Source organism: Dichomitus squalens, assembly GCF_000275845.1.
Source record: "Dichomitus squalens LYAD-421 SS1 unplaced genomic scaffold DICSQscaffold_79, whole genome shotgun sequence".
NCBI classification, from domain to species: domain Eukaryota; kingdom Fungi; phylum Basidiomycota; class Agaricomycetes; order Polyporales; family Polyporaceae; genus Dichomitus; species Dichomitus squalens.
This window is the reverse complement of record NW_006766961.1, coordinates 56616-78341: the sequence shown is the minus strand read 5'-3', so window position 1 is coordinate 78341 and position 21726 is coordinate 56616. Positions and strand designations below refer to the sequence as shown.

At 53.2% G+C, this 21726-nt stretch overlaps 2 protein-coding genes and 1 non-coding gene across 3 annotated transcripts; 1 reads left to right on the top strand and 2 right to left on the bottom strand.

The window, feature by feature from the left end:
- Positions 1–56: 56 nt before the first annotated feature.
- DICSQDRAFT_t204 lies at positions 57–127 on the bottom strand. Its single transcript has one exon. It is a non-coding gene; the product is annotated as a tRNA-Cys (tRNA).
- Positions 128–2774: 2647 nt separating this feature from the next.
- Positions 2775–3610, top strand: DICSQDRAFT_175010 (uncharacterized protein; the record flags this gene model as incomplete). Its single annotated transcript, XM_007370880.1, has 4 exons — positions 2775–2843; positions 3029–3185; positions 3236–3421; positions 3510–3610. The coding sequence occupies 4 exons, from the start codon at positions 2775–2777 to the stop codon at positions 3608–3610; spliced, it is 513 nt and encodes a 170-aa protein (XP_007370942.1).
- A 14680-nt stretch (positions 3611–18290) lies between these two features.
- DICSQDRAFT_175007 (uncharacterized protein) lies at positions 18291–19104 on the bottom strand (the record flags this gene model as incomplete). Its single annotated transcript, XM_007370879.1, has 4 exons — positions 18291–18527; positions 18579–18698; positions 18757–18868; positions 18926–19104. The coding sequence occupies 4 exons, from the start codon at positions 19102–19104 to the stop codon at positions 18291–18293; spliced, it is 648 nt and encodes a 215-aa protein (XP_007370941.1).
- Positions 19105–21726: the final 2622 nt, after the last annotated feature.

The window sequence follows — 21726 nt, the reverse complement described above, 5'->3', positions numbered from 1 at the left end:
CCCTGCTCCCTTCGAAGCGTCACACAGGGCTCATAACCTGTTGAACAATGAAAAGTTGGTCAGACCGGGGATTGAACCCGGGTCATCCCATATGCGCTGGGAGGTGTTACCACTACACCATCCAACCGATACTAGAGTGTGAATTCTACAGATTCCAACACCCTGATTATGTACTAATGCAAAGCACATCATTCCGATGGTTCGGGATTTGAGTGGCCTGTTGAATATGCGATTTTCATATTCTGTTTCGTGACACTACTCGAGATATAGTCCATATTGTGACTCTACTGCTCAGTCGAGGATGTGGTATGGGATAGGAGTGTTCCTATAGTTCTGTGAACCGTCGGATGTCTGTTCAAGTGATCACATCGCAACTACATGCGAGTCGAAGTCACCATCTAGTTAGCTGGCAGAAAAGAACCAGGTACTCGATAAATCATCACTCCTAGAAAGCTATTCATGGAGCGTGTCTTCAGAATATGGTACAATCCATAGAATGACATATCTTGCAAGCATTGTCGGTCGAGATTGACGCGCCTACGCATCACCACGGATTGGATTGTCTATATGCTAATTCTCGCCTCCCAATTCACACCAAAGGTTCGGTCAGAATATTAGTATACTCTCCATCACAACGGGCATTATATCCCAGAGATACCGACCATTTCTGGAGGATATAACCAACAGACGGAGTATAAAAGATGGGACTCTAGGGGAAGCTTCAGCAAGTCCTCGCCGAGCATTCACACCGCACAACTCGTCTACAATCCAGTGAGCATCCCTTCCCACCTTTCCCTCACTTCTCAATACTGACACATTACGTCTCACATGAAAGGTCCTACAATATGCGTTTCACCCCTGCCATGATTAGCGTCGCCATCGCCATCGGGGCTATGAGCGTTGGCCGCGCCTTCGCTACCGCTGATCCCGGGCAGCTTGAAGCCCGCCAATCTACGCGATGCATCACTCCTCTCGTGGCTTGCACCACTAACACCACATGTGCGAGCTGTGCGACGTTTCCTCCCGTCATACCCAGTTGGACATGCAGGACTGTCCCCGGCAGCAGTCAAGGGGTATATCTCCTTCTCACAGGCTGCAAATCTCTATAAGCTGACTAGGAAACAATCTGCAGATATGCTTCCCTACCATTCTATAGGAAAATGTGAGCTCGTCCGCGAGCTTCCGGTGTAGGATGGTCTGAGGGAAGAAAGACCGGGGGGCAGCGATTCTATCAGAATGATGCTATCCAGTTCGATCACGGTTGCTTGCTTCGATATCTGTACGATATGGGGGTATAGGTCTTTTTAGTTAACCAGAAAACTCAGATGTACGATCCATCGCGTATGAGAAATTGACATATGTCCTTTGTGGCACAAGAGGCTTGTGCGAGGTCACTTGCAGAGATTGTATTCCGTCCTTTTGAACTGTAGCTGTCCACGATGTTAGCATAGTCATCCCTCAGTATCTGGAGCGACGGTGCCGGAGTAGGTCACCACAGAAAGACCGAGACTGGGACAGGGAGTGCAACGCACGCAGGCGATCTCGCTCGAGAGAGCGCAACAGCGAAACGGGTCGTGGGACACGGCACCGGAGCGAAACGCTCCTCTCTTCTTCGAAGACCTCACTGCTGAAGTGCCCGCAGCTGCCAAGCTGCTCAATGGCGTCGAGGGTCCCTCCAGACTCTGCTCTTACTTGCAAGGTGCGGTCCTCGGTGTGGTATAGGCGATGCTCTGGACATCGTTCTTGGACGATACTCAAGATCCAAGCGCGCCGAGGGTCAACGATCGCTCATCGCGGAAGCGGCGCAAGGTGGACGCTGTCGGACCGCCTCTTGCTATGCTCCCTAATACATACAACGACGATGATGCGCAGCCTAGTTGTAATTGTGCGTTCTGGCAGCAATGTGTTCTGATCGGTCGGTGAGTGCTCCACGTCTGCGTTTTACATCCCATCCCTCTCACCATGTGGCCATTCTGTGGCCATCTAGTCTCCGCGACAATGTCCCTACGCATCTTGCATCGCGCGGGTTCATCAGACTCCTCCAAGAAAGAAGGTGTCAGTGGTGGTTCTGTTTCCGGTACATTCATGTTGGCTTTCGGGCGCTTAGGTGAGCGATTACGCTCGGTTATCGATAAAGTTTTTCGTATATAGACGCTGTACTCCGACTTTACTGTACGGTACGCGTTTGCAACGAGATCCCTCCGTCGTCGCCTCTCTTCTCAAGCCAAACGCGCTCGACGTTCTCATTCGCCGCCCCCTCTTTCACAGTCATTGCGGTCCTCCTTGTGCTCGCAGCGACACTGGTGGCCGGCTACTTATGGTATCGCCGGCGCCGAAACCTGGCAGCACAGAACACCGCGGCATGCGATGAATCGAGGAGGCGGAGGCTCTCAACAAGCCAGAACCCGCCACGACACACCTCAATCAACATCTTCTCTGGCTCCATTCAAGGGACAAGGACACTCATTCCATCCAGACAACATCCACCGGCACTCAGATACGAGCCGTGACCTGAAGTCATCCTCTTCTCGGAGAACACTGTACTTGAAGCGCGAAAGCCGATTTACTGTTTCAGGCTACCGAATAGACCCGTCCCAACGGCAGTCAAGAGTATTATTGTTTGACATCGAGCGCTACGCGCGATTGATTGGTCGTACGATCAGGACAGGCCCGGGCTACGGTTGGGATATTGTTTCATTATGCGGTCGTTCCAATTGGTGCGTGTACATAGAAACAGGGAGGAAATAATCCCGCGTGCGCTTGGTACACAGGTGATGCCCGGAAAGGGGTCTCGTGGACGTGCCACACGCGAGGTCAACAGGTCGTCATTCGCCCCAAGCCAGGTAAAGGAAGGTCAGCGTTTACAAGTCAATGTCCTGTCAGAGCACGGGCCGTTGAAGTCGTATTTCTGGAGAGGCTTATGTTCATCGACCTCATCGCCCAGTTACCGTCGCCACCGAGACTCATCCCTCCCTACATCTAATACTAATGATCATATCTTGTGTTCGTATCCCTTCATGTTCAACAGCGACGCCCTGTCCACATCGACGCCCTGTCCACATTGACACTCGACGCCGCGCGCTGGAAGCCCACACTCACGCCGGTAACCGTCCCTGCTGCCAACACCGACGTCAGGCCTACCTTGGCCGCAAATGGGTCCCCGCTCATCGTCAACTGGGACCCCCGTACCCTCCAGGATGGACCACATGTATACCCTTATCAGCCTATATCTCAGTCCTGAGCTCTACCTCCCCCTTCGTCGACGCAGCCAGCGAAACCCACATCAGCGTCGAACCCACACTAGCGCCGAAACACACACTAGCATCGACGCTGGCTCCGGTACTGCAACCCGAACGTGTCGCTAACAAATCGACGCCGCACAAGGGTCCGCTCCCACAGGGCGCATCGGATACCCTCAAACGTACGTCGCCTATCATCCATCGTGTTGCTATCACGGTGTGCAGTCTCTCGTAGCTAGATTGACCGCTCGCTCACGCATGACGGAACAGTCTACTTCGACAAAGTTTCCCAGACCCCAGACCTCTCCGCGCGTGAGATGCTCGCAAGACGCGTGAAGGTCATCCCCGGTATAGCGCACTACACCGCGTAGGACGTGTGCCGCTGATTCGCGACCGCGCGCAAGGAGCAGGCGGACTCGCTCGTTCGCGCGCGTCAGCTGCCGCCTTAGGCGTCGGGGAAGCAGAGTCGGGAACAGGTAAAGAAGAAGAGAGACGTCGCTGTCGATCCTAGCCTGAATTGTACGTACTCCCGTCTCCAGATACCTTGTGTGCGTTGTGCTAACAGCGTTGGGGGTGGGAGTGCTGTGGGGACTCGGAAGTCATCGCGCCACGAGAAATCAGGACTGCCTTGTTCACGCACCTCACCGAACTCATGCGCGAGGACCCGAACCCCTCACCAGAGGTCGCGCAGAGCTGGGCCGAGCAGCTCAAACCAAAGTATCTGACGCTCGTGCGGAATTCCATGATGCGGTGGAGAGCAAGGGGTCCGCATCAGCGAGAGAGGGAGATGACGCAGGTTGCGCAGGCTGCCAGTGTGCGATCCGAGGTGAGTGTTACTAAGCCGTTATTGATTGAGTGAGATGCGTCTGTGGGGCACGACATGTCCTGGAATAGGCAAGGCGCACGCCCTTGCCTTCAGCCAAGCCGTCCGTGTGGACTTCGCGAGGGCCGTCGAGATCGCTCGCAACCGCGACGTCTCTGCTTGCACGTCAAACTCCGCTACACTTCCTGCTCCTTCGGTGCCATCCTCTAGTCCTAAGACGTCCGCCGCTTAGTGCACGAACCTGCCGAACGATGCTGAAAATGGCGAAGGTACGTCGAGTGCCTGCTATGCCAGGGCAACCCTACTCATCCTCATCGTCTGACGGATATGGATATCTCGTGAGAGCACGAAGACCATTATGGTGGACGAGTCGACCTCACGAGCACCGATGCTCTCCTGAAAAACTCCATAACTCCCGGATATCCTTCAGATGCTGCCATCCTCGACGTTCGCCAGCTGAACGCTGATGAGCGGCATTCACTCAGTAACTCGTCGACAAACGTCATCGCTGTCCGAGGACGCTCCTCGAGCTCGGGCCGTGGCTCGAGTCGCTGTAGTGGGAATGAACTTCCCTAGTATCTCTTGTATCTCCAGTGCGTAGCAGTCGCTGCGGCGCACCAGGCGTCACAAGCCCAGATTCCATCAGACGACATTGTAGATGTACATGCATCGAGGACTGCATACTACAACTCTTGTTCTTTCCCCGCCATATGTCTGTAATAGTCATCTCCTCGCAGGTTACGCAATTCCGCTTGACTCCATATTCCGCTCGTCAGCAGTGTGCATGCTAGACTCCTCAGACCCGTCTCGGACTTGAACTCCTTGCCGTGCTATATGCAGCACAGTCGCGCTTGAGACCCGGATGCCGCCCAAACACGATGGCTCGGGGGCATTGACCGCGCCCCCGCCGAAGGCTTTGTCCATAAGCGACCTGTTTTGTGCGACTAGTATGATCACGTCGGCTGGGTAGATGGCCTTCGGTGGTGTTGTCAGAGGTGCATTTCTCGAAGAAGGAACTCCAACGTACAATGACAGGTACAAGTCCTCCGTTGATGGAGTAACCGAATTTCCCGTCAAATGTGGGTTCGCCTTGGACGGCAGAGCCGGCGTGGACTTGCCAAGCAACCACGAATATCTGCAAGTAGAACATAGAGTCTCGCTCCTAGCTTGTGGATGCACAGCAATCGACCTATCCAGATAATGCAATAAACCATCCCCGATTCGACCAGTACAGAGAACAGTCTCTCCATCTGGATAGTCCTGTCGCCTGATACCTTGAATTGCCGCAGAAACATTTTCAATTTCCTGCAGCAGTCATGAGAGGCTGGCTTAGGGCAGATATCAATCCGCAATATGACACACCATGCCTTATAGCCCACTATGATGGTTGCAAAGAGATTCACACTCAGAGACAGCACGGAGGCGGCGATGCCGTATAGTGTTCCTCCATACATGCCTCCCGGAAGGCCGGTATTGCCATCAAGTGACCAGCCCCAAATTAGGTCTTCGAGAGGGCATGTGAACCTGAGGTCCACTGCTCCCAGAGCTGATCTCCCCGGGGACAACAATTATGGGAATATATAGCGACTACGATATCATTGCAAGCTCACCCAAGGTTGCCAGCAACAGTATAATCGAGACACCTCTTATAAAAAGGTTCCCTGGCCAAAGCAACAAAACCGGCCAGCAAACGATTGAATCGCCCAAGAGTGTCTAGGGGGTATGATTACAGAATGAGGTGTGATGAGACGACCAGGACGTACATTGACTGTGAGTGCCGCCGTATTCGCACAGGATCCATAGTGGCTGGGACCGTAGTACAGAATAACCGCATGATCACAGAGAACCCGCGAGTGAATGATAGCAGTAAGAATACTGCCCCGTGCTTCTAGAATAGTGATAATGACGGCCATAGTGGTGGATGCATAAAGGAGAACAAGTGTCGAACCGAGGACAGCGGTGGTGAAGCGATGAGTAGGCCATTGTCTTCAGATTAACGTGAGCCTTTGAGCAAACAATTAGGGATGATTGATGTATGAAACGGCGGGCTCACTTTAGAAGAGCCGTAAACGCTGCGAGGGCTAAAGTTGTGAAGCATCCTGATAACCAACTCAGTCAGGTTGATGAATAGCGGGATCTAGTCAGCTTCTACCCACCATATAATCCAGAAGACAGGGCAGTCTGCGTTATCGGTCCTGCAATTTGAGCTGGCAGAAAGTCCAACCCAGACGGATCCAGGGGCGAGCGTCGTGCTTGACATGAGAACAATCTCGTGTGGTCACTAGTTGTAGGAAAGTGTAAGACGAGAGTGAGACCTAATGTACGCACCGGAGTCCAGGGCGACCAAAGTGAATGGTAACAGTCTTTCCCTAGCGCTTCGCCACAAAGTCATTACTATAAAGCACGATGTGTTAGTTACAGCCCTAGGCAATTTCTCTGATAATCCTGTCCTTCTGACCGAGTCACATCCTGTCAGTGAGCGCTGGCGACAGAATGGCCCGGGCATCGATGATGCCAGAAGTAGATTGCATACCTCCTCAGCAACTGCACCGGCACGTCTTTCTACAACACCGGTCATAAGGATATACGCTCGTCACATGCCATAGAGCTTGCTCGCATAGACCACGTATCGACAGATTCAAACTAACAACCTTTGCGCAGTTCCAGGCTTGCCAGATTGTGCAGCCACCAATGTGACTTCGCTCCGCGTCAACTGGTTGTAGGGACTATGGCTATGGCCTCAACCACTCACCAAAAAACCTTGAACCCCGGCCTGGTACCCAGCATGAGCGCAGGATGCTGTAACTGACAGCATTGCTGTCAGTTAGATGTTAGACAGTTGGATAGATTAGAATCTGTATGCCATGATAAACCCCGCGGCACAGCTGAGCCCTGGACTTCTGAGCCTGATAGAGGCAGTCTCCGTCCTCAATCACTGACATGGAGCCTGAACCGTGCCCGTTGGCTTGAGAGCGCTGGGAAGACGTATTTGATGCGTCTGCTACTATGACATCGTGACCAATATATCTCTAGTCGTAGATCCCTCATGTATACATGAATGAGCCTGGAGCTTGGTTGAGGAACAGTGGATTGCGTTGAACTCAGCGATGGGTACCAAGACGATTCCCCGTCCGAAAACCCAACATCGAGATGCAGCTTCTGTCGCCGGCGCTGAAGGATAGTCGCACACATCTCACCTGTATCCTATCAAAAAAGTAGATGTTAGTTCTTTCCAGTCGTAGAACTAAGAGATACAGAGGATGCGATGGTGTAGTCGAGATGCAAGGAGTCAGAATCTGATTTACCAAAGTGTGTGGACGGGGCTCGCTCGGACTGAGCTTCAAGGTCTTCGTCCGGAGTAGCTATTAATCACTTGCAGCGAAGGAAAGATGGATTGTCATACGAGAGCCCCGGTAATGAGCGGGAAACGTCCCTGTTTGGGGTGGCACGGTTGGGAGCCTGAGGTTGGTGAGCGACTCGGATGCCGAGGGTGGAACAGTCATGGCAATTGGGCTGTATATGGGACGTTTCTGATAGTAGTTAGCCTTATTTACTTCCATCCGTAGTTGCAGATACTGAGAGATAGGGCGGCGTTCGTGAGAAACAAATGTGGATGGTACCTGAGATCGCTTCAGTTTCAAGTTAGCGGGCAGAGAGGACGGTGTGATGGCGACCTAGCAAGTCTCTGGCAATCAAGCCTGTAGAAAGGACTAATGAGTATGTATATCATATATCCGGGTGTGGTTTCCGTGCAACTGTACTATCCAGTGCGGGATTATTGAGTTCGAAAGCGATAGGATACAGCGCGGACAGCGCGGGTCGACGCGTCGCAGCGCGTGACATCACGCGTTTTGAACTCCGGTGTGTTCACTTCCGCCAATAGGAGACGGTCACGCGACCTACTTTCCCACGCTCCCATAGGTCAGCTCTGCTGAGCTTCCTGGTACACTCTCTGCTCTTACTATCTTCATTCACAGGCATCGGACATGGCATGTCTCCTCGCTGTACGACTGCTCTTCCATGCTGCCAGGAACGTATCATGTCGCCATTTCCTCCTCTGTCCTTTACATCTGCGGCTCAACTCCCGACTTGAACCTGGCCTGACCCGCCCCTGCATATGTCTAGGCAAATTCTCTATCCTCTCTCATACCGATTGCTCTTGGTTGTCTCAATGGCCTTTGTTTCCTGCTCTTTCCTTACCTCTTGATCTTATTTGCGACATGAGTTGCAGTGCCCGGCGACCGCCCCTCCTTGACGGGGAGACTTGCATTAGCATGCCCACTATCCACCCCTGCCGCCTCTCTGCACACAACCGCTGGCGGTCTTAACGCTCCGTCTTTCAATCCAGAGTCACTATCTGCACTATATCCAACGTCTACTCAAGATAAGTCCGTCCTGGGCAACCGACGCCAGGGCCACCCGTCCCAGGAATAAGGTCCGTGTTCACGTCCAGCGCGCCGCTTGCGCCTCGGCATGCATTGCCAGGAGCGAAGGTCATCGTTGTCTGCCGGCGGAGGCAGACTCGACGCTGGCGCTGACGGCGCCGATCGCGGAGCGGCTGCGGGACACGGTGCTGCGGACGAGCGCGGACCCGGCGTTGCTCGTCCAGTCGCTGCTCGACCTCGGTCAGTTCGCTTCCTGTCGGGTTGTACGCGGCGCACGCGCATCACACTCACGGCTGTGTCTCCCACCAGTTGTCGACCAAGTGCTGGAGGTCGTCGAGGAGTACCGAGGCCGGATCCTCGAGATTGAAGAGCAGGTCCCGCTCAAGCCGAGCATGAAGACCGTCCGCAGACGTCAGTCTCGCGGTCAGATTCGCTTCAGGCTCACGGGGACGCCGACGTTTCGGCTGTGCCGTAGTGCATATACTCCAGGGCGACCTTGTGCTACACAAACGCACGCGAGTGCCGGTCAAGACGCTGAAATACGGGCTCAGGCGGTACGACGCGTACCGCTCGCTCGCTCTGCGGGACCCGGACGACGTGGATGACAAGATGCAGTTGGGGGGGGGGGGTATATGAGTCATAAGGCGAAGATCTACTTGGTGCGTTCGCTCGTTCGCGGGAGGGAGCTGGGTGTGTGGGGCAATGTGGCTGATGGGCATCGACCTTGTCGAGGCTGATGTGTACGACCATATGGAGTACATTCTGGCGAGCTTGGGTATGGTTGCGGGCATTACGGAGAACGTAATGAATTATACGTTCAACGTGAGTCGTTCGCTTGCTTGCTTGCTTGTCGATCCTGCCTTGTGTTGGGACGGTCTGACTGAAGGCCTGACGTTTATAGATGGCGTCATACTAGATGAACGAAGTGATGTGCGTGTACACCCTGGTTACCCGGGACGCTACTGATGTGCAATCTGAACCAGGCGCCGTCTGACGACTGTCACAATCATCTGCCTCCCTTTCGCGCTTCTCACGGGGTACTTCGTGCGTGTCGCCATTTCCTCTCCACTCGATCGTATTCAGTCTCTCGCGGGCTGATATCTCATCGTACGCTGCGCAGGGCGTGAACTTCACCCCGATGTGGTCCGTGAACCACAACAGCGACCTGCTGTTCTGGGAGATCGCGATCCCAGTCATACTCATTGTCGTCCCGCTCTTCATGTGGGGAGATATACGACGGATGAGGCATTACTTGGATAAGAGCTGGAGGCGGAGGAGGATAAACAAGGTTTGTCTCTTACTTCCACCTGCTGATGGGGCGTTGTGCTGACTTAGGATGGGTGGGTGGCAGGCGTTCAAGTGTGCGTAGGGCGAAGGGGTAAGTGTTCGGTGCGATTGGGCACTCCCTCTTTTCTGTCTCAATTCCCACTCGACGGAGGAGGTTCGGTATCCACTGCTACGATCCAAGACCTGCGGGCTACCATGCGAAAATCATCACCGATAAATATGGACGATCATGAAGCCTGTTCACTCAGCTCCTTCTGTGAACTCCTCTCGACTTTACGTTTTCTGTCTGGCCCTTGCTGTCTGCCCCCTTACCTATCAGAAACCTGCTCGTAATTGTACTGACTGTCTAACCTCTCACTCGACCTCTTCTCCGACATGGGCTGCAGCTTCTTGAACGTTATCGGTTCGTCCACGTGCCAGCGCCTCGACCCGCAACTTTTCATCGATACGGATGAACCGCCGATTCGCACAACAGCGTTCATTTACAGACGTGGAGTTTCCAATGGACCAAATCTGCAGCCGTGGCGACCGCATATCGAGCACCTAATGGCAATCCCGCTATCTTTCACATACACGTCATGGTTGCAACCTGCCGCGCATGGTACGCGCCGAGTCTCCTCCCCACGTGCATACGAGCGTATGCACTAAATGTGCAGCGAGGCGTCCAAGGCTGTCGGCTACAGCTGGTGAGCATGCATTCTATGCCGCTCGTTCTATTTACGAGTACATGTCATTCCCATCCTGTGCGCCGTTCGCTTGTTTCCCTCGTTTTCTCCGGGCATTGTACCTACTCCATTCCGAGGGCGCCGTCGCAACCTGAGCCAGCATTGTTGACGTTTGCCCTCAGCTCCCTTGTCATCTGATCCAAGCCGTGACTTGAAAAACCATCCTCATCCGGTGAACTTCGTCGGTATTGTTGCGGGACGAAGTTCGCTTTACTCTGTCAGGTAACCGGATAGACTCGTGCCGACAGCAGTCAAGACTACCGTTGTTTGACATCGAGCGCTACGCATGATTGACTGGTCGTGTGAGCAGCACAGGCCCGCGCCATTGGGCTCCTGAAAGATTATATGGCCGTTTCGATCGGTGCGTTCGCGTCGCAGGTTTGAGAGTGTTGATTACGTGTCTGTTGAGAATATATAGACTCCTACTCAACACTGAGCCTAAAGGATCGTGCGTGCGGACGATGCTGGTGGAGACCGGAGGGAAACAATTCCGCGTGCGCTTAGCACACGGAGCGGGTGCCAAACCAGGTGGACGTGCCACACATGTCAACGGGTCGTCACTCGCTCCAATGCAGACAAGTGAGAGCGAGTGGAAACACAGATTGAAGGTCAGTGTCTACAAATCAAGGTCCTGTCAGAGAGCACGTTGCAGCTATGTTTCTGGACAGGCATAACCCCACTAATTCGGGCGCTGCAGAGCGCCATTCTGAGCGAATTCCGAGTCACATGGATCATTGGAGTCGTCTGGTCTCTCCTGGGTGAATGGCGCCGGCCATTATTTGAACCGCGACCTCTGATTGACACTGCTCCCCACTAGTTCCGCACCGTGCCCCCGGCTGACATTGTTCGACCCGGCTTCCAGGCCCCTATTCTCCCCATCGTGACACGTTCTGTTCCAGTGTTGGGCACTCAATCGCCGCCACTGTGGGTTAATTGATAGATCCGGATCCACCCGATGAGCGTAGATGACATATACGTCCAATGTGCCAATCAGTGGTTTAGAGAAACAACCTCTGTTCGGTCCCACCTGTTCTTGTGGCGTCTTCTCGGGTGCACGTGCAGCTTTATGGCGCTGAGTTTCTCTTCGCCCCATCCACTGAAGAACGCGACTAGGTGGCATCCGTGATGGAATGGTATTCCAGCTGGTGCGCCTCTGCCCAGCTGGGTGGGTACCATTGGACGATAGTAAAATGATCTCCCAGCCTAAGACTGCTCTTTCGAGCCGTAATGCCTTTGCGCAGCTCAGTGAGTATCACTTGACAGCGGCTTCCCCTCAGGTGGTCTCAGGTGGACTTGGTTGTGCCTGTGGAGGGAAGGAGGTTACGTATACAGCGTGCGAGCGAGAATCTTATCCAGTATATCTGAAGTACCTAATGAATTTTGAGGAATCATCATTCTTCATGGTTGGCCCACTTCACTTCTCGACAGGCAACTGACCTTCAATGTAGCACGATGGAGGCAAAATACCACCAATACGTGGTCTGCATAGGAACTACTGTGGCATTTCCGCCTTGCATCTTCATGCCACCCCAATGTGAGCCCCTACCTCCGTTTCAGACGATAGCTTTCTGATGATGCGGGTTGTATCTCTAGTATTATTTGTGTCGACTAAGCACTCATGACCCTTCTCATCGAGTATGAACTGGTACGTACTAGATGACACTCAGTTGGCCGCCGTTGATTGGCTCCGTGTCCCACCACGCTGTGTTTCCGCACTTCTCTTGGATGAGGATCCGAGCTCAAGGAGTCGCTCAGCTAGAGCTAGAAGCCAACGATGCGACGAGCATCTCAACAGCTTCTCATCCGTACCGGAAGTAGCCCTGCATCCTTTGGTATGCTTATCGTCCAATTGTGATACGTATTTCAGCAATTTCAAGAATCAGTACTAGCGAGATTGCAGACTTCATATATACAGCTACAAGACGCTTGACTGATGTATTCTAATTACATGTTCGGCAAGACGGCGTACTCGCCTCCTCATTGTTAGGTGCGCACCATGGTAGCCAGATTAAGATGGCTGCACATGTTCACCTCGCGTTTGAATTAATCCCCAAGTTGGTGCAACATTGGGACGGAAAGATTGTCGTAACAGCGGCTAACTCTTTCTACGATACGTTCTGAGTCTTCCGTAATGCGTGTTAGAATTTATGTTCATGTGAACCCGGAAGAGCCCATTGAGGAAATACCTACCTGTATCGAGTGAGTTGCTGCATCACAGGAGACTGTCCGATATCTGGATTGTGGTGTCGGGTCTTTACCGACTGTCTTATCGCTATCTAGAGCGCGTGTGGAATGTGACGAACTGCATGACAGACCTTAGCATCTAGACACTGTCTGTGAGAGCATCGGAAGCGGCGTCCAATAGAACCCTCGCATGCCTGGAATACCATCATTCCTTTGACCGCCGCCACATACCCCGAAACTAGTGCACAGGATCGCAGGCATAGGTGTTTCTCTATTCTTACTTACGGTAGACATGATTTCTCAGTTAATCGACCATGTATGGAACATACAACATCTCCACTGCGTATAAGAAAGGGCTGTAGGCGAGGAAGTCTCCAGCAAGTCCTCGCTGAGCACTAGCAACACCACAAGTCCACCACAATCCAGTCAGCATTCCCTCAAATCTCTCTCCCCATGGGCTAAATGCTAACGGATACTCTCTTCTCGCAGGTCCTTCAATATGCGCTTCACCGCTGCCATTATCAATCTCGCCATCGCCGTCGGCGCTGTGAACATCGGGGCCGCCATGGCTGCCGCTGCTCCTGGGCAGCTCGTGGCTCGCCAGACTCTGCCGCAATGCGGCGATCCTATCCTAGCTTGCACCACTAACGCCGACTGCGCGGCGTGCCCGTCCGTCCTTGGTTTCACCTTCCAGTGCATTGTTGTGCCGGTGCTCAATACAGGGGTACATTCGCTCTCCAATCACTTCATATTGATACATATTGACATAAAGTTCGTTTAAGCTGTGCTCACCGATACCGCTCTAATGGGGATGACACAGGGGATTAAGGATTAGACTGGTCTGGGAGACGGATGGCCAGCCTTCTATCTCCCCATTGCGGTGAAGCTGTTGAGTTCGGCTGGGATTCACGGTGATGCTTTGTACGATGCGAAGGTATAGGTTTCGTTTCTAGGGAGAAAAGGAAAATCCAGATGTATGTCTCGTGTTGTACAACCAGTTGAACTTTGCCCTTATTCCTGGGTGATGGACTTCTCAAGATGGTAGACATGGTTTCTGGGATGCAGAGTCGATCCGCAGTCCCGCGCGCGGGCTTCCCTTCTATGAACGAGCCTAAAGTTGTATCCCCCAGGCGCGCTCGCTGTGTCTCTTGCCAATGATTGTCATGGAGAACGGATAACTAAAACCAGCATGTTAGCGATTAGTGCCCTACCTCATTCGTGATCAACAGGGATGTGCATTCTCCGTTGTACACTCGCGCCGTATCAAAGTCTCTTGTCTAAGCACAGCTCTTGAGTACGGCGCCACGTGCTCCGACGGCTCACGCGCTCAAGGCTCACAGCAATGAGCCCTTGTTTGAATGCATAGCGAGGGCCTCGCTGAGTTGCGGAGTGTCGTGGGTGTTTTGCTTGGTTGCTCCTCCTACAATACGCTCAGCTAGTCGATATGTACACATCTAAACTGGGCCAAGTGTGAGCTTCACTACAATATATATAATTTTCGTCGGACGAGTAGCTGCGGGATCCATCCTGATAGCACGCTAGATAAAGAATCCGTTGTTTCCTCCCGGAAGTAGCTGGTTTTGACTGTATATACATCATTACAGTTTCGCCTCCCCCCAGTTGTGTGGTCGCTTGCACCACTACAAGGGACTGCTGCACCACTGGGGACATCCCTATCCAGGGTCTCACCGTCACCTGTGTTCCAATCCCGGGACAGACTGTTGGAGTAAGTCTTCCGATGCGGGGACAGTCCTTTTCATCTGGACAGCTTTGCTGATGATTGTCTCAGGTTTGCACCCCTGAGGTTGTCTAAGGCCGCTTTGCAGGTCGTCCTGCGAATCGTCGTTGGTACTCCTAACTGATGAGATGATTGTGTGATTCCATCTTTGTTTACCTATGTAGTATCAAGTATATAAGTGGATATGTTGCCGCGAGAATGTTGAGCGACTGCTTGTGATATCTGAGATTAACCCCTCTGCCAGCGGGAAGGCCAATGGTGACCAGCTGGAGATATATAAAGTGTACGGCAACTAGTCCTCGTTGCGTCGAGTTCGCCACTACTTTGCCTTAAGAACTCCTAAGGAGCTCTACCTTCGCAAAGTCTCATTTCTTCTTCTTCTTCTTCTAGATCCCGTTTATTGCCCTGCGAGGCCGAGCCTCATGGTAGGTCGTAAATACAGTACTGTCTACTTAGGTGATAATGGTGGTCAGCGGGACATGATTGAGCACGATGCTCATGCAAACTAGGGGTGTGTGATGGGGGAGGTGTCGATGAGGGATGGTGCAAGGGGACGTGTCAGAGTACGGACAGGGGCGAGAGTGAGACGTTCGAGTACGCAAGTGGTGTGGAAGGGGGCAGGGCTCAGGAAAGGTGCGTTGCGGACGTCCACCCAGTCCCGGCCATTTAAGGCAAGGGAACGGGCTATAAACCTGCGGCCTTTGGGTACGATTGCGTCCCTGGGTCTCGCCTCTTGCGCCGGTCAGGTGTACGTCTGGCGGTATCCCCGCCATCCGTCAGAACTCCCCCGCCCCTAGAGCGGGCGGGCGCCCGCAGCGCACATTTCCAGTGGGATCTACGAGAGCGCGTAGGTTACATGCCTTGGGGACAGCTCTAATTTAGCAGACTATGTATAGTAGAGTAGGGTATAGGTATGCATGATGGTGTCGTCCTGCAACAATATTGCAAAGGGGTCAGCGTGTTGTATACCGTGCGAGTAGAAGGCGGGAGAGGTGTCTTAGGGTTGCGTCTTCCATGTTGTTATGCTTGGCGTCTTGCCGTCGTTTTGGGTGCTACATTGCCGAAGGTGTGTTGCAGGCGTCGTGTTGCACTGACAAACTTGAGCAGCGGGTGGATTGCTGATGGTGCATTGAGGAGGAAGGATAGTGCATGGCCACGACGTCCGAGGCGTGACAGGTGTAAGTCTCATTTCACTATCAACCTTCCCATGACCTGGGGCAGGATCGCCGTTCGAGTTAACTCGGAGACCTGACGGGGGAACTTGATTTGTCAGCGTATCAATGAGAGATAACTGCAAGATATTCTAGAGTACCATATGTTCTGCTTGTCTGAAGGCGACCCAAAGCCACATGATAGTAGTGGGCGGTGGATGACCGTCGAGACCGTCGAGGTCCACTCAATCCATATGCGGAGGCGCGTCGGTTGGTGCGCCGAGACTCATCTCTCCCTACATCTACTACTCACACTATCCCATATTCGTATCTCCTCCATGAACAGCGGCTCGCCATCAACATCAACATTCGACGCCGTGCGCTGGAAGCCCCGTCCTTGTCGCGAACGCTGACTTCAGGCCTGCCTTCGTGACTCATCGCAAACGGCTCCCCGCTCCTCATCGACTGGGACCTCCGTACCCTCCAGCTTGGACGGCAGGTGCATCATTACCGGCCTAAATCTGTAGAGACTACAACGAGGGTTGTGTATCCATGGGCAAATAGCCCATGGAGAGCTCAGCTCTCCCTTTCCCCTTACACATGATGCTTCCGTCCCGCTCTCTCGTGCCTTCCCCGATCGACGCCCGCCCGCCAACCTGTCCGCCCTTGCCTATCCGGGACTTCCCCGCCCAGATCCTCTTCGGGTATCGGCCAGTCCGCTCCTCTCCCTCGCATGTACTCTGTATCTCCTACCCTCCTACCTTACTGTCTCGCTCGCAGCCTGCGCCTCTTGTCGTAGGCTCTTGCCACAGGGAGTGCGTCCAGGCGCAATTTTGTTCTTGTTGTAGGTGTCGGACGCGAGTCAGGCAGACCCTCGCGTCGTACGCGATGCATTCCTGACGATCAGTCGTCATGCCCACTGATGCGCTGATGCGCCCTCTCCAGGTGCGTTCTCTCCCGCGTTCTCTCCCTCGTTCTGCCTCCTCAGTCCCCGTCATATGCCAACATCCACGCACTCTTTCTGCGCTCAGCGGCGAAGCTACAACGTCGGGGGACACGGAAAGTGCAGTGCGGGACTGGGGGTGGCACTTCCCAACGGACAAGCCCGGCTTTTCCATCCGGCTTTGCCATCCCATCAGCGCCCTCGCCTCGTCATCTGATCTCCATCACCGCCCCTCTCTCGCGGGCGAAGGGAGAGCTGAGCTCTCCATGGGCTATTTGCCCATGGATACATAACCCTCGCTGTAGGTCCCTCTAAATCTAAGTCTAAAGTTCGACATCTACCTCCGCATCGCCCTTCGACGACGCAGTTTGCGAAACCCACACTACCATTAACGCAGGCTCCGACGCTGTAACCCGAACGCGTCGCTCACAAGGTGACACCGCACAAGGGTCCGCTCCCACAGGGCGCATGGGATACCCTCAAATGTACGTCGTCCATCATCCATCGCGCTGCTGTCACGGTGTGCAGTCTTCAGTAGCTAGATCAACCACTCGCTTACATACGACGGACAGTCTACTTTGACAATGTTTCCCAGACCCCGTTCGTCCCGGGCGCGCCATGCTACAAACGCGTGAAGTCTATCCCCGGTCTGGCGCACTAAACTGTGCAGGACGTGCGCAGCTGGTTCGCGACCGCGCGCAAGAAGAAAAGAAGGAGAGAAAAGCGGGCGGGAGGACTGGCTCGTTCGCGCGCGTGAGAATCCGCCTAAGGCGTCGCGGAAGGAGAGCCGAGAGGGGGTAAGAACAGCGTCGCTGTCTATTCCAACCTGAACTGTACGTACTCCCGTCCTCCACATACCTTGTGTGCATTGAGGTGGGCGTCTGCTGGGCATCCGGAAGTCATTGTGCCATCGGACACCAGGACTGCCTTGTTAACGCAGCTCATCGTACTCATGCGCGAGGACCCGAGCCCCGAAACAGACGTCGCGCAGAGCCGGGACGAGCGGCTCAAGCCTAGAATGTCGACGACGTATGTGCTGGAGTTTACGAGACGGTAGAGAACGATGAATCCGCAGCATAATATACGGGCGACGCAGGTTGGCAGTGTGCGATCCGAGGTGAGCATGCGTTCTGAGCGGTTCTAGGGAACGACATTGATTCTTTATCGGATAGCCAGGGCGCGCGCCCTTGCCTTCGTCCAAGCCGTCCCTTTTGACTTCGCAAGGGCCGTCAAGATGGCCTGCGGCGGCCACTATTCTTGCACGCCACACTACGTCGCATATCCCTCCTTCGAATGGTTCTGGTCCTGCGACTTTCTCATCTGATTCTGAAAAGTCTGTCGTTAAGCCCACGAATTTGTCGAACGAAGCTGAAGATGGTCAAGGGGCACGCCGAGTATCAAGCATACTATCCATGGCAACGTCACGCACCTTCAGTGTTCGACAGATATGGACATCTCATCAGAGCACGAAGACACTAACATGGCAGATGAGTCGACTGCACCCGCACGAGCACCCAGTGCCTTCTTCAACCACTCCATATCGCCCGTCGATGGTTCACGTGCCGCCATCCTTGACATCGGCCAGTTGGCCGCTGTTCTGCGCATGGCATTCGCTCGGTCGCTCGTCGAAGAGCGTCATGACCGTCCGAGGACGTTCGTCGAGTTTGGGGCGTGGCCCGAGTCGCTACAGTAGGAATGAACATATCTAGTAATTGTTGTTTCTCCGCTTCCTAGCTGTCACTATGGCAGAACAGGCGTTACTCCACATGCATCTACTTCGTCACCGGGTCCTTGCGCCGCAACATGTACCACGAACTACGCAATTCCGCCAGATTCCAGCTTCCGCTCGTCAGCAGTGTGCGTGCTGGACTCTTCTGATTCCTCTCCGACTTCACCCCCTTGCCGTGCTATATGGAGCACAGTCGCGCTTGGGGTCCGGATGCCGTCCCAATGCGATGGTTCGGGGGTATTGACCGCGCCCCCGCCAAAGGCTTTCTCTATATGCGACCTGTTTTGTGCGACGAGTATGATCACGATGGCCGGGTAGATGGCCTTCGGAGGGTTATGAGAGATGCATTCCTTGAAGAAGGAGCTCCAACGTACAATAAGAGGCACAAGTCCTCCGCTGATGAAGTCACCAAATCGCGCTTGAAACGCAGGGGCATGATCATCATCAGAAATCGATGACTGGTACACGACTATCTGCCAAGCAACCACGAATATCTGCAAACACAACATTGAGTCTTGCTCCGGGCTTGTGGATGCAAATCAATCGACCTACCCAGAGAGTGCAATAAGCCATCCCGGATTCGACCAGCATCGAGAATAGCCTCTCCATCTGTACAGTCCTGTCGCCCGATACCATGAACTTCCGAAGGAACCTTCTCGATTTCCTGCCACATTCATGAGAGGCTAGTTTAAAGAATTTATCAAACCGCAAGATGACGCACCATGCCTTATAAGCCACTATGACGGTTGCAAAGAGATTCACACTAAGAGACAGCACAGAGGCAGCCACGCCGTATGGCGTTCCCCCATACATGCCTCCCGCCAGGCCGTCATTGCCAGTCTTAGAAAGTGACTCGTCATCGCTAAATTCATCGGAGAGGCATGTGAACCTGAGATCCATCGCTCCCAGAGCTAATGACCGGGGAGACAAAGAGTATGAGAACATGTGGAGATTGCTATATGATTGCATGCTCACCAAAGGTTGTCAGCAACAGTATGATTGAGACGCCTCTTACAACACGGTTTCCGGGCCAAAGCAACGAAGCTCTCCAGCAAACAATCGAATCGCCCAAGAGTATCTAGGGGAGACGTGAACTTGTTATTAAAAAATACGGTGTGGTAAGAAGACCAGGACGTACATTGACTGTGAGTGCCGCCGTATTCGCACAGGATCCATAGATGCTGGGACCAGAGAACAATAGGTCTTGGATTGACGGTGGCAGCTCGACCTCTAGAGGTGCCCCGTCCCAGATATTCCCCACCGAATATAATATATTGGAAAGAATGGAGGCCTGTAGTTCTAGAATATTAATGACGACGGCCGTTGTGGTGGATGCATAGAGGAGAATGAGTGTCGAACCGAGGACGACAGTGGTGAAACGATGAGTATGCCATTGTCTTCAGATAAATGCTAACATTTGAGCACAAAAGTAGTGGTTATAGGTGTAGCAAAGTGCGGGCTCACTTTCGAAGAGCCATCAACGCTGCGAGGACTAGAGTTGTGAAGCACCCTAGAAACCAACGCAGTCAGATTGATGAATGAATAGCGGGATTTAGTCAGCTTCTAACAACCATATAGTACAGTAGACAGGACAATCTGTCTTATCGCTCCTGTAGTTTGACTTGCAACATAGCCCCACGCAGATGTATCGAAGGTGGTACCGGTGAGTGTCGAGCTTGACATGAGATCAATCTCGTGTGGTCGCTAGTGGTAGGAAAGTGTAAGACGGGGGTGATGCTTTCGAGTAGGAAGGAAAAGCCACAATATATGTACCAGATCACAGGGCAGTGACTGAAGTGAAAGTTAACAGTCTTTCCCTGATGCTTTGGCGCAAAATCACTAGTATCAAAGCACGGTCTCACGCCCTACGCTGCTTCTCCGATCAGTGGCCTTCTAACTCACCCTTGAGTGAGTCCTACTACCAAAATGACCCGGCATCGATGATGCGAGAAGTAGCAACTGATGTATCACTGGAACGTCCTTCTATAACGTCTACCACACAAGTGAACGCTCGTCACATGCCATAGAGCTTTCTCATATAGACCATATAGCGACAAAAATCAAAACCACTAGACTTTGCGTCGTTCGAGTCCAGGCTTGCCAGACTGCGTACTCACTTGCCATCGAACCTCGAACCTCGGCCTGGATTCCAGCAAGGGCGCGCGATGGCTGTCAGTCAAGTCAGACAGATGATGACCTGCAGGCGACGGAGAACACTGCGGGACAGATGAACCCTGGGATTCCGAGCCTGGTAAAGGCAGTCGCTAACCTCGGTACAGCCTGGCCGGTGCCCGTTGGCCTGACAGGTGACGATAACAGCGCTGGGAATACAGATTTGATGCGTCCGCGACTATGACATCATGACCGTTGTACCTTGAATAGCATTGGATCCCTCGTGCATACGCTAATGAGCCTAGAGCTTGACTGCGACACGATGGATCGTGGTAGACTCAGCGATGTGTGCCAAGGCGATTCCTCGTCCGAAGACCCCACTTCCAGATGCAGCTTCTGGTCGCCGGTGCTGAAGGATTGCGGCACAGTTCTCATCTGTATCCTGTCAAGGAAGCAGATGTGAGCTCCTTCTGGTCGTAGAGCGGAGAGATACAGAGGATGCAATGGCGTAGTCGAGATGCAGGCAGTCAGAAACTGATTTTCCAAATTGCGTCGGTGAGGCTCGTTCAGGCTGAGCTTCAAGGTATTCGTCCTAGATCGTGATCAATCTCTTTCAGCAACAAAGACATGGTGTCATGCAAGAGCCGCAGTGGTAGGCGGAAATTTCCCTGTGTCTTTGTGAGAGCACCTTCAATGTCAATGCCAAGGTTGGGAGCCTAAGGTACTAGGTGAGCAACTCGGATGCCGAGGGTGGAACGGTCATGGCATTTGGGCTGAGTACGGGACGTCTCTAGTAGTGCTTAGCCTCATCACCTTACTTCCATACTTGCGGCTATTAGGAGACAGGGTGGTGTTCGTGAGACACATGTGGATGCTATCCGATCTAATGAGTGAGATCGCTTCAACTTGGATTGCAAGTTAGCGTGCAGACAAGTCAACGGAGAGGACTATGATGGCGACTTAGCGTTTTGAACTCGTGTATTCACTTCCGCCAATAGGAGACGGTCACGCGACACAATTTCTCACGCTTCCATAGCAGGTCTACAAGCTCTGCCCTTCAGTGTTGTTATGACCCCGGTTATGACCGAAGTCATGACCGGTCATGACCCGGTTGACCGGTCATGACGGTTTGTCAAAAGTTAACGCGTGATCTGGGCGGTCAGGCGCTTAGTCGATCGGACCAAGGGCCGCTGAACATCCAAACTGTAAATCTACATAGACGTAGGTGAGTATGTTCAGGGCTCTGGGAGCGTGAAGCGAGATCCGTATAGGTATTATGAGAGAATAGCCTGAAATGGGATCTATAGAATACAAAACCCAACATGGCATCAGTAGTAGGCGCAACTTCAAACTACGATTTATAACCCCGGATGAGCTGCCTCTCGAGCTCCTCATCCGACTCGCTCTATT